Raw genomic sequence first — 14,335 nt, 5'->3', positions numbered from 1 at the left:
ATATATATATATTGCGATTATTACTGGTCTGGCAGCGATAGTTGGGATGGAAATGGTATGACTAGGAAATCTTAGATCTTTCGGGAGTTTTTGCCCCTTCCGAGTTATAAGAGAAAAGTTCGGAATGTGCATCACGTCTCCACTCGCTCCGGGAGCAATTTAGGAAAGGTTTGATGCAAACAAAATTTACGAAACATGCAAATGGTGGGCGATTACTTTCCGTGACGAGCCAAGCCAATACGTTACGGAGCAGACTCGTTTCTGGATTATGCAAATGAGACGAGATAAGCAAATACTCCAACGCATTTCTCCTTTACCTCTTTCGTATTTTTGGGGTTAAGCTGGTTGTTCAATGTTTCGTTTAAGAACGATTCAGACTTTTCAATTTCTTTTCACTTTTTAACATGAGAAACGAGACCAAACTTACTGAAATTGCCAACGTTTTATTTTTAAAATTGTATCATTTGCATAACGGTTTTATTTATTTTTATTTTATTCTTTTCTCGAATGCTGTTAGATTATTACGCGAATTCTCATCTTCTTACACTCATTTCGATATGGTTGAAGCTTTTAAATGTCTATCTTTATAAACTTGGAGTAAACGTTCGTATTATTTCACAATTTAAGTTTCTTTTTTTTATTTGTAACGTGTTGCATACTTCTTCAATGCGATTATCATCACGGGCGATGCATAATTTATAGAAATTGTTTAAAAATTATATTACTTTTTATTTTTAAAAAATATAATAATAATACGCGCTTATAAAATGGAATTTGAAATTACAAAATGAAACTTTATAATAATAATTTAACGTCAAAATTTAAAGATAATTTAAATATGAACAAACTCGCGCGATAGACATTCACGTTAATGATATTAGGTCTTTCGCTCTCCCAAATGCGTTAATTAAGTAGACTATATATGCGTGTTTCAGATAAGAATCTAAGCTTTGAAACTGTCAATTAAATAAGTGAAAAATCATTATTACACTCAAACTAACTAATAAAATCGTTTCGGTTGGAAAATAAACGTACAGACCAATAGATTTTTGTGAGAATCGCAAAATTTCGGTGTTTTGCCCTGCCCTTTAGCTGTATAGAGACAAATCCACCAGTCAGAACATGTACGTCACATAATTACCAGTTACATTTTGGTAATTAAGCAGACAGTAGCGATGCTCATGCAGACACGTTGAGGTTCACTCTGCCACACGGACATAACATTCAACTCTTGTTAAGCAGAAAGGGGAAGGATTATTGACTAGTCGTTTGATCGATGGGTTTGTTTTCTGTACATATATATGCCACGTAGCTCAGTCCGTAACTTTATAATTTAATTACAGCACATAGACACACTTTTCCTAGAAATAATTACTGAAAACCTAAGTAACCCGACCACGTTCAAATTCAGGTTACATTGCCAGCACTCATTATTATGAAAATCCTGCCATCGTTAGTAGCGAGTATATATCTACATAAATTGCAAATCGAATCTGCATTTGGTAGTACTAAATGATCCCGTTATTACTTAAACTTCAAAAACTAAGTTTTTTTTTTCCTTCTTCTTCCCCTTTGTCTAATTAGAAAAAAGTATTATATTTATTAATAGAACCTAAATGTTCATGGTTTTCATTAGTCATTCGTTATTAGGTTGAAGTCGCGAAATTTTCTGATGTATATAATTTATGGTTGATCTGTTCAATTAATTTTCACATTAACGATTATGGGAGAGACGTTCCGCTCTTAAAAAAAGACGGATGCATAAAATTAATTTATGGACTGGGCAACGTCTAAAGAAGTTTCGAATGTTGATTCTTAGAAAGCAAAGAATTTGTTATTCTTAACTAGGAAAAAAATATAATAATAACAATATTGTAAAATAAGAAATTTTATATTTGACAAAGTATTTCTTACCTCCTCTGTTCTCACTGTCGGCAGGTTTCACTTGTATTGGACGGTTCATCTGGATGGAAAAATGAGAATTCCAATTACATTCATCCAATCATTCATTTAAACTACTTACTTTCTATTCAGTTAAGATTAAAAAAATCAGAAAGAAAAAAAAATCTCTAAAGCAGTTTCAAAAGTGAATGATTTTGTAATTTTCTAGAATAAAAACAAATTCTAAGAAATGAGAAACAAAATGATTGATTAAAAAAACCAGAAGAACGTTAATAAGATTCATCAGTTTTTTTTATATAATTCAGGCAATTACCTAGTAATAAAGATAACTTTTTTTAAATAATTTTGTAAACACACTGGTATATACATGTGTATATATGAATTTATATTAATATATACAACACAAATATCATTATAATTTTAATTTTCTTTACAGATTAACTGTTGAAATAAAACAAGTATTTTACTGGAAAGACATTAAATAAATGGGGCATTAAGGAAGTTACGAAAATGTGAATTATAACAAGAACAGTAATGAATAACTGGAGTGAAATATTGATCATTAATGTATGCAATGAATTACATGATTCCCATTTGCAAAATGTATTCTGTTAGCGTTGGAATTATTGACGAAAATGAAGCATCGAATGCGTTTAACTAACAAGATGTGACATTCCTTCCAATATTGTAATCAGTTCTTTATTGTAAACATACAAACCGATTCGATAATGCTAGCTACCAATAGACCAACAACACTTATGTTTTCATTTAATCTTCTTTAAAAAGGTGAATATAAGGAATATAAAAGAATATTAAGTGAATATAATATAAGGAATATGATATTTCCAACAAATAGCAAATACATGTAAAAGCAAGAAAATATATTGCAGAAGTTGATATTTTTACAAAATCACATCAAGACAATCTAATGTAAAAATTTTATTACTTAATTCATAAATAAAATTTTGAAATCTTCTATTCATACGCTTAAATTATTCGATCATTAATTAAATATTTGACTATTTATCATCATACTTCAATCAATCAAATATAATATATAATATTATCAAATGCAAAATATTCTGATTGATGAGTATATGAAGAATATCTTTTAAACATTATATAGATAAATATACATGAAATCCTGATAAAATTAAACAATATAAAAATTATTTTCAGTAGATTTCTTTACAAATTAATGTAACAATTGCTTCATTGCTTGTATCGCAATCATTAAAGACTTTATAATTGAACCTTTGTTTCTTAGGCTTGTTGAATAATTAAGTAATTTCAGTAAACAAAAATATAAATAGAATGTAATTCTTAAATATAAACTTGTTTACCAAAGCAAGAAAGTAAAATCTAATAGAAGAAATATATATTTAGTCCCAGATAAGAAGTGATCTCAACTCAATCCAATATTGAGAACTCAATGTTGGATTTTCAATTAGATTTTTTAATCTGAATTTGTTATTTTTCTTTGAATGAACACGTTTATACATTAAGATTTATACTATAAGCAGGTAATTTCTATTAACAATTTTCCTTATTCAAAACTCGGTTACCATTATTTAAGAAAAATTACATTATAAAAATAGATTTCGTATATAACATGCCAGCGAACTGTGTAAATAAATCTTGAAACTATTTATATATTAGGTTTAATAAAATAGGAAAACAAACAAAAGTATACGTATAGATTGCATTCATGTAAGAGAAACCTTTTATAATAATCAGTTCCGTAGTACAGATAAAGTTTATCGATGCATAATTGAATAAACAAGAATAATCTATAGATCTAAATCAACTTCGGTAGCAATGTAATTTCTTTCATTTCTCGATCATATTAATCAAAAATTGCACAAAAGGATCCTAGATTATTGAATATCGCTTAGGCCTTGTTCGAATATCTTAAATCAACACGTTACGTCAATCAACACGTCACACAAGGAACAATGTTAGCTTAGACTTCAAATTATTCGCAAATTTTTAGATGTACATGCTGACCAAAAGTCAGTTAACCGTGCAGTCGGCTAAATTTTGAATTGTTTAAACAGGCTATCAAAGAACTTTAAAAAAAACTCAAAGAGTTGTAATTTGTATATTAAACGAGGATTATCTTATTTTTGGACTATTTTTGTCAAGTTTTTAAGCAGTAAAGTGTTTGAAAAAGATATAAATTTGATTTTTACAATGGTTAACTGATTTTTGTGCCACGCTGTAACGATTCATAAAGAGGAATCATAATTTAATTTGTTTTGAACGTGTTTTGAACGTCTTACAAATTTATATACACTATAATACAAATTATTTATATATCACGATAATATACACGCAATTTATAACTTATTACTGAATATTGGTCTATATTATTTATTATTCAAGTATAAGTATTTTTTATTTAAAAAAAGTGAATAAAAATCAAATATATATTTTTATAAGATCAAAATCTGTATACGTTTCTAAAAAGATTAAATTATTTAAGAAATGTTTAAACATTTTGTTAACTTTTAGAGGCACAGTTTTACATATCAGAAAAGTTATTCGTTAATGCAAAGAAGTATTTTAATTTTGAATATTACTTAAATTTTTGTCTGTGGAATTTTTTATTGTCGGTTAATGTTCATCACTTTTATTAACCAGAAGAAAACATTTCGAATCTAGGACAGTATCAATAGAATTGACTTAGTCAAGAAACCGAATTCCTGGCTATAGAATTGGCGTTCATCCAACATTGGTAATAATACCAAAAGAGCAACTATTGTATTAATCAATAAGGAAGCTTCGTAAATAATCTTTCATCGATAGATCTTAATGAAAATAGTTTGGTTGACTTAAATATTTGCATCATTATAATAAAACACCTCTTATTCTTCTTCTATTGTACGAGACGTTACAAGACTTAGAAATCATCCAACACTCAATGTATTTTTTAGTAGCCAGTCAATATTAAAAAAATACAATTATCAATCTCAAACTTTCCTCTTAAATGTTTCATACTTCATACAACATTTTTCGAAAATTTATCCATTAATATTTCAAAATAAATAAAGATTCATTTATTATTTCTTAATACATTATCCAGTAACTATATTATTTTTGATATAGATTTTCGTTTTGTTTATTAAAAAGAATAGTACAGAAAATTTAATAAAAATACATCTAATGAAAATTTTATTGAGATAAGGAAAAATCTATTTTTAAATTTTTTTAAAATTTCAATAATGCATTTTTGATAAATTTGTTTAAAAGTTGGAAAAAATCTTTCGTAAAAACATTTGACATGTTAATTTTTAAAAATTTATATTTTGCTTTTTTTAAGAAAAGAAAAAGAAATGTAAAGTTACACGAAATATTGTATAAATAAAAATTATATCCATCTAGTAACTTTACAGAGGAAATATCGATACAGTTGTGTATTTCATAGGAATTTGAAGGCTTTTTACAACGAGAAACTTGGCTAAATTACATACATCATACAACTTTAACCCATCTGGGTACTGTATTTGCCATACAAACGTAAAGCATCTGCATAGACGAGAGAAAACACAAATGCTGGTTGTGGATGTTGTCGAAGTTCTCTCATCTCGAAATCAGCAGTTACTTAGGACTGGAGGTCGTAAAATGGAGACGAGAAACTTTCGCCATCCACGTCGTAAAAAGTAGCTTTAGTGAGTCGTGGCGATTGTCCTCATCCACTTGTCTTAAGTGGAGAATACTTAACACACAACCAGGCACATCTGCCGAATGTACAACAGTCAATATCTGCCATTCTTGTAATATTCTTTCCTATACCCATTATTAGTTTTGTTCTTTTTATTTTTTTGCAATTATATCAGTTTCTTCAGAGGAAGATATAGACTTCTACAGTAATAATATAAAGTAAAGAACGAGAAATACATAATATCGAAAACACTTGTCATGAATCATAAAACAAAAACTATAATTTTAATATCAGTTGAACGTTATATTTATCAATATCATGCGAATAATTTGGCTCGAATGCAATTTTTTTAAAGTAATTTCTTAATAGTTAAACTCGTAACTCGGATACGATTCGTCCGTAAGCGAGCCCAATAAAATATATACGTAACGTTGATTTATTGTCAACGTATCTATTTGAGAAAGTTAGATATAAAAAAAAATCGAAATACGTATTTTCTTTGGGAAAAAATGATATTATAAAGCTTTTCATTTATTTGAGAAAAAATATCAAATGTCTCGCAATGAAGTTATTGCGTTTATGTATTGAAGTAAGTCTATGCTGTTTCTCATAAATATCTCCAAGAGCGAGTGTTTATGGGCAACAAAAATTATATTCAACGCTTCCCTCCGAGTTTGATATAAACATTCAACACGGATAAGGAAATTTTACGAGCAACAAACCGAGATACTACGATTAAGCAAAGCAAAATTGACAGGTAAATGCATCTCTTTCTTATATTTGCTATAATGTTTTTCTATTGAAGTTATACTTTTCGAATTTTTCCTCTCTTCGTAATTTTATTTTATTTTATTTTTTTAAAGTATGCTTTAAATTCATATTCTGTAGCGAATAATTTAAAATTTGATTATAATGTTTACAGACAAATCACTTAAAATTACATTATTGTTCGTGAAGACATTTTTTATTAATATTTTTAAAATCCGGATACAAAGCTAGAAGCGATGGAAGCAAAATTTTCCAGCTGCTTTGATTAATATTTACGTTTAGTAATATTTAGAATCCGTAAACATTTGATGCTGATGTGAAGTATTTTTTCTAGTAAACTCCGTTGGAAAATTGTTGCTTTTCGTAATTCGATTCGTGCATTTATAAAAGAAAACAAAAGCAATTTTAGTAAAGATGTGTTTTCCGCGAGTTTTATCGAGAATCGCGTTGCAAAAACTGAGATAAACAGAGCAGAGGAGCATAAAACTCAGCTCGTGATGTATCGTTAAAACTTATCCTACATCTTTTCTTTGCTATTTTGAATCCAATTCAAAGTTAGAAAAGATAATGATCTAACTCAACAGTACATAAATCGCAATATACCCTGAAGGAATGGAGTTCCGTTTCGTGACCTACTTAAACGGCACCTCAGCACAAAGCCCGAAATCCATCTTTTTGTCATTGATGTCCTATATAGTAGGTTAGAAGAGAGTTAAATCTCAATACTCCATTCGAGAACATAAAAAAAAAAGAAGGGAAGAGTTTACTTGTTTCGTATGAATAACGCTGAAAGTAGCGATGGAAAAGATAGATTAGCTTGTTTGTTATGTTGATTACTTAATTTGTCTGACAGGAAAAGAATTAGGATCATTAGAAAGCAAATTTTATTTTGTAGAAAGGAAATTCATCGTCAAAATCAACTTAGTGGAAGAGAACGGCAATGATTTTGGCATAAATATAGATAAACATAAATCGATAAATTGATTGGCCTGATTAAATCTGTCGAGTTTTTTATTTAAATTATACTGTCATCCATTTAATTTATTATTTACTTTGTCGAAGAATTTATTTCTGGATGGGACGTATTGAGCGTTTAATTAGTCTCGTTTTGTTGCCGTTTCCCTTATTATAATATAAATATGTGATCCTAGACGTCGAGAAGGGGAAGCTGGGGAGTTTTCCCCAAATCCGGCGAAAACTTAAGAGCCCGTTGCGATTCCAATCCCTATAAAATTAAAGTTATTTTTTTAACGGAATATAAAATCTTTAAGAATGCTTTCTATTAATAAAGGAACATTCTACGTAATTGATTTGTTCAAAACATAAAAGACTAAAGGGGTCCGCTCTTCTCCCGGGCCCCATGTACAAGCTAGCTCTTGACGGCACTTTGAATTCGTTTTGTGAACTTTCTGAAGATAAAAAACTTCGTATAATTTAAAGAAGATACAATTCAGAATTTGATTAACAGGAAAACATCGAATTAGTTAAAATTACACACGCTACAAAACGAATAATGGCTTTAAAATTACATTACAAACGTAATTGAAGCACTAGAATTTTTCTCTTTTCTTCCCGAATTTCTTTACTTTATCCCTTTTTTTTTAAGATGTAAATAGCTGATTATCTACTCACATTCGAGGAATGTTATATCTACATTTTATAGTTTGTTTGTTTATTTTTTTTTAAATTATAATCAACATGTTAGCATTTCCTATTGATAAATTACATAAAATTACATCGCGGCTTAAACGCAGATTAAAATTCTTTATTGTCTCATTCCTTTTCTATAATTGTACAGTTTAATTTTTATTGCACCCCATTTATAAATAAGCTAAAGTGTTAACTTGTTAGAAAAGTTAAACCTGAACTTTTTNAATCTCTAAAGCAGTTTCAAAAGTGAATGATTTTGTAATTTTCTAGAATAAAAACAAATTCTAAGAAATGAGAAACAAAATGATTGATTAAAAAAACCAGAAGAACGTTAATAAGATTCATCAGTTTTTTTTATATAATTCAGGCAATTACCTAGTAATAAAGATAACTTTTTTTAAATAATTTTGTACAGTACATTAAGATTTAAATTAATTAACAGAAATTTAAACGAGATAATTTTTTATTTGGTTAATGTAATTAAAAACGATGTTAATTTTATAATTATAATTTGCTTTAATTTGTAAATTTATTCATTCAAAAATAGAAAATAGAAATAAAAATAAAAAATTGAATTTTCTTTCGAACAAATTAAATTATGAATTAGCAAAGTTAACGTCTTAAGTATTGCTTCGTGAATGATCAAAGCTTAAGAATTCAACTTCAAATTACATTCAAAATTATATATCTTAAGCAAAATAATCTGAAAGAATCGCTATTAATTAAAAGAGTTTTTCCCATTCCAGTACAATTTTCTTGTATATTTTGATAGAATAAATAAGCTGTGATTTGTATAAATGATGAAATTATTTACTAAATTCGAATACAATTCCATAAAATTTATAAAAATTCTACGTTAAAAATAATAGCAATAACTATTATTGTTTCTTTAAAAATTTAAGCTGTATAATACCGTTTCTACGTCATTAAATTTATCTCAATAAACGTTATAAAGTTTTTAGGAAGAATATTGACAAGGTAAGTTTAAAAATTACCCAAATTATAACTCCTAAAATAATTTTAAAGACATATAATTTTACAAAATATAGACATTCCAGGCTTAAAAAGTAGGAAAATGAAGAGTTTCTAACTATCTAACAAACAGGATTGTCAGGCTTTTTTGGATAATAGTTTAAAGATTGTTTTTCATACGATGCTAACGATTGTTGGTTTCGTGTTTCGAATTCGAAGACACACTAACTGCCGCAGTCATTACCTGTGACGCTTGTGTAACCCGATAGTCAGGTGTAAGACGATATGTTTATAGCTAGAATCCCATCAGAGACAGGATATTCCAAGCCAGTAATAGCAAAATCTGATGTATACTTTCCAAACTCGGATTGGAATATCGAAAATCAGTTAGGATTTAGAAAGATTTACATGTAAAATTGTACGTTTCTAGTATTAGAAGCTAATAACTGCACGCTTGGAGAATATTTATATTTAGGAGAGGGGAAAAAATTCTTTTGTACGAAACTTTTACGATAAGTTTTATAAATGCAGCTTTCATTCAAAGCAGTAAGCTTTGTAATAAAAAGTTGCCTTTCAATAATTTATATATCACGACTGGGAGTGCAACTCTATGTTTAATATCCATCAACACACCATTGCTGTTAGCAAAGTAAGATACAAAGATCGAGACATGAGTTGAATCTGTGTAAAGGCGATAAGTTCCCTGCCAGGAACATAATGATTGTTACTTTGTTCCGCCTTTGCTCCTATAGCAGTCTTTCAATAGCCATATGAGGTCGTGTTCTCTGAACTCTCCTTCCGACACTCGTTGAAAACAAGCTAGGGCGACGTTGATTAGTGATCGCATTCCGTTACAAGATTGATTTTAGTAGGCCTCTTTTTATAGGCTACATAAATTGTTACGTTAGTAGTGATCACTCTTTTTTGACACTAGATTGCTGATAAAGTCTGCCAGGTTTATACAACTTATCAGACAATAAAACATTCGACAAAAATGCTCTATCATTTTTTCCCTCTTTTATGAAAGCTCGAAATAATTTTAAAATGCCACAATTTTTTCTTTTGTAAAAAATTAAATATTTCATTTTTAAAATGACAAAGATATTTAATGTTTAGTTATTTATTAAATTTATAATTTTTTTATATATTTTTTTAAACTTATTTTCATAGAAACATCCTAAAGTTTTTGGTTCATTAATGGAAAGAAAAAATTTTCGGCTATTACCATTGCCACGATAGTGAGAAAAATATGTCGTTAAAGTTATGTTATATACTCAATACTATTTTTTCTGGATTTGATCCAAATATTCGCGAATATTTTCCATCGTAAAACTAAGGAAGATATTAGAAGAAACGATATGCTCCAGCCGAATCAAATTTCCAAACTCAGACTCTTGTTGAAAGAGAAACGAATAAACGACATCAGACTAATGTCATATTTTACTCTTTACAAAAAGCCCTTCTTTTACTTTTATATATATACATATATATATATATATATATATATGTTCACAAAGTTTTACAGGTAAGAATAAGATATGAGGAATATTATATTAAGGAAATGAATTATATATGATACATTTTGGACACATTTCTAGTCAACGTATCGGTATAACTGCCTATAATATATTATTCAGATCCTCTCAGGAAAGGAGTTATATCTATATACTAAAACTCGGTTGTGGTGTAAGGATTTATGACTAGAAAATTAAACTTTTTCGAGGTATGTAAATCCTCGGAACTAGAAAAATCTTGATCTTTTCATATCCTGGTATCCCTCGAGTATGACGAAACGTTTTAAATTTTATTAAGATTTCATTCAAAGTCGAAAAATGTTCCATTAGATGCTTCTTATAGAAACAATTATAAATTTTCTATAAACTCTAAGACATTTTTAATTATTAAGAAGAGTGGATTGGAATCGTTGAGCAGTTTTGAACTGATCGATTTTCTCANAATAATACTCTACGTCGCTGTATTTTTTTTAAAAAAGTTTATATTTTTATATTTTAAATTATATGTAGATATAAGTTATAGAGAAAAATGCTGGATGGAAAATATGAATCAAAATAAAATCGCGATCGAGCCGAAGAAAACACATCCAATGTCGTTTATTGCTCTTTGGAAATGCATCAAGAGTAAAGTAGAAAGAATCTTATCCATGAGAAAAAACTGAATTTAGAAAAAATTTTTATGTACCAAAAATCGAATATTGATAGAAAAATCAGTTGAATCGAATTCTGGATATTTCGTTAAGAAACGAGGTTGGAAAATGTCTAGTGGATTACATCAGTGACTTATCAAAGAAAGTAGCAACTATCTTCCCGAGAGAATACACCAATAATGGTAAACCTTCGGGCTAGCCAGCAAAAGTACTGATGAAAACTGGATAAAAACAGTTTCTGCGGACTAAAAATAGGAAAATGTCACTGAAAGAAAATTATTACGCTATTAAATAACGCATTTTGGAAACTGCCAGGCCATTTTAATTCCGGAATTTTCAAATAATAATAAATATAATTTAAACTCTTACACGCGTAAGTAACGGGTATTTTTCCCAATATAAAAGAAAAAAAATTAATTTATTCAGTGGAGGAGGAAAAAAGTGTTTTATAAAAGATACAAAATAAAAAATATTTGTATTTTTGTACGAATTACCGTTCCGTTAAGGTGTGATAATGTAACAAAGAAAGAACAGTAAGACGTCAAACAATAGAATCAATTTTCTTTTCATCGTTATGTAGTCTTTATGGTCTCTCAACGTTGCGTGGCGTGACAAGCGTGACGGAAACGTGACGTTTGATATAAAGAAAAGGAAAGTAAAGTCATTGCCTGCGAGCCACTACGCTCTCTATTTAGAAAGTATAGAGACAAAGCGGAATATAGTAAATCATTGGCGCCATTAACACCATCTTAGTGCTGACACTAACACCCCATTAAGAGTAGTGTTTCTGGTCAGCCATCATATTACGCGTACAGACGGATGCGGTAAGGATGTCAGGTATCATTTCGTTATGTAGTTACCAACATCGAAATGTAGTTACCGAATTCAAACTAAGCGCAACTCATATATCAAGATTAAGGAAATCGCTACTTAGAATAACGAAGCAGGATGTGGTTGACAATCGTGAGTTATTCTCTCAGTTAAATATGGCGCTATTACGGCCGGAAAGCTATACTGCCTATCTACAACAATATTCTCTCCAATTACTCATCGTGCCGGATGAAGGAGAAAAAATTCGCAATTGATGCTGATAAAATACATTGGTTTATTGTTAAAATTTTAACATTTAATAAAGGCTGAGGCCTTTATAGATTTTTAATTTAAAATTTAATGGCATGTTAATGTTTAAGTCGTTTAATTTAAGAGGCCAACGGTTTAATTGCGTTTATAATTTAGAACAATTTAGTGGAGTTTTAACAAAACAATTTAATAGTTTGTTAACTAAGAGCAATCTTGGACACTTTAGTTAAGAATTTCAAACAACAATTTATTTGATATTCTAATTCTAAAGGACATTTTAGTTTCATTTTTAATTTAGCATAATTTAAGTGGTTTTCTAATTTAAACAACCGAATTAAGTTACTATCGAAGAATAATTTAATTAGGTTCTCAATTTGATTAGGTTTCTAAAATTTATAAAACTATTTCAATTTATAACGTACGATAATTTAATAGTTTTCCAAGTTAAAATAATTGAGTTATTGGTCGAAAAACTTTAATCTCGTATCGGTTATTTATCTTTTATTAGTGATTAAAAGGTCAATAGCATGTTTTATCATTGATTTTTTGAAACATTTCTTAAATATTTAAACAAAAATTTATTTAATTAAAATTGATGTTTATTCATTCCGTTCAGTCGAACTTAAAGATATGCAAATTATATCAATTATTTTAATAATTCATTTAGAAAATTCATAATATTTTTATTCTGTAAATATCTAGTTTTAGATAAATTTTGAATTTTTAGTGGCTTTTTAATCGCTAAATCATTTTAAAAACAATTTCTTTTTCTTAAATTACAAGCTCCTTTGTTTTAAATTCAATTAACAATATTATGGTTTGTTTTCTTCACGTCACTAATTGAAATAAACTCATTAAATCACAGTCAGTTGTTCTATTAAACTCGTTTGAAATGTTTATTCATGGCGAAACAAATTCTAATAAAAATATCAACGATATGAAGTTTTTGATTGATCAGAAAATATTTTAATTAGAATAAAACGAAATTCTTAAAAGACAATTAAAAAAAATCTTGAGAAAGGGAGAGACACTTGAAGGATGCAAAGTCTTCTTTGTTTGCTATATTCCATTCTGATTGACCAGAGAGAGCTTCTAATTGGAAGAGACGACAAAGCCCCTTCAGAAATAAGACTCGAAGAAGAAAAGATTTCTCATTTCTGGCAATTATACGACGACAGTACTTCTGATGTCAGAAAGATGTCATTACAAGTAACTGCTTGACGCATTTCTCTGATTTTTCACTTTTTCTTTGTAAAAGTTTGATGTTTATCTACTCCAATCTTCTATTCACTGTGTTTTCTTAATATTTATAAGTTATCAAACATAAAAATAATTTATTTTCAGTCAAATATTTAATTAATCTTTGTCTATTCACCGAGAACAAAAAGATAAAAGAGATTAATAATCTTTCTCTTTATAAAAAAAATAAAGAAAAGAGAAGAAATTTTAAACTCATAAATAGAGAATTTTCTTCATTAATTCCGTTTAAAGTATGAGATAAATAAGAAAAATTTAATATAATAACATATTGAATTTTTAAAGACATACAAGAAGGAAAACGCTTGAAACTCGGGATATATATATTGGTCAATGTGAAGAAGATATACAAGTGGTATTAGTGTCCATCTAACACATTGCTAGAAACACATTAACAGAGAGAATTCCCAATTCGATGCTTGTCTTTTATCGAGAGGCGTATGAAAAAGGAAGACATTCATTCGACCACTGATTGGTCCCTAAGGTAGTTAAGAGAAATGTAAAAAGCAACAGACATAGTTTCTTATTTTTTTATTAGTAAAGATGTGTCAGAAACTCCACGAGAAAAGCGTAAGTTTGACAAGAATAAGTTGAAGGTAACATCTGCAGTTATTCTCATATTAAAGCTGTTCTCATTGAAAGGTAAAGTATGGAAGTGTCTCTTTGTGGCAGTCGACACTAACATTCCATCGGTAAAAATATTCTGTACACTGGTTACTCACGCGATCTTAATTAAGACAATATTTCATTTGATGTTCCGAGTCATTTACTGCAATCTAACAATTTTTCTGCATCCGTTATTCCTAATTTGCTTGGCGTTGATTACTATGTATCGAAAATAAGTGGAGATTTTAACTAATCTAATAGCCGCTGTAAAA

The 14,335-nt window shown here is 28.6% G+C and overlaps 1 protein-coding gene across 1 annotated transcript in view; it reads right to left on the bottom strand.

The window, feature by feature from the left end:
* Positions 1 to 29: 29 nt before the first annotated feature.
* LOC111633658 (CUGBP Elav-like family member 4) overlaps positions 30 to 14,335 on the bottom strand; it is a 299,636-nt gene continuing 285,330 nt past the window's right edge. The window contains exon 3 of the mRNA XM_023378266.1: positions 30 to 1,963. Within this exon, the coding sequence (XP_023234034.1) occupies positions 1,841 to 1,963 (123 nt within the window). The 3' untranslated portion in view covers positions 30 to 1,840. The remainder of the gene's footprint in view (positions 1,964 to 14,335) is intronic.

This window comes from Centruroides sculpturatus, unplaced genomic scaffold (assembly GCF_000671375.1).
Source record: "Centruroides sculpturatus isolate CEXI.00-Female unplaced genomic scaffold, Cexi_2.0 scaffold940, whole genome shotgun sequence".
Classification (NCBI taxonomy): domain Eukaryota; kingdom Metazoa; phylum Arthropoda; class Arachnida; order Scorpiones; family Buthidae; genus Centruroides; species Centruroides sculpturatus.
This window is presented reverse-complemented; position numbering and strand designations above follow the sequence as displayed.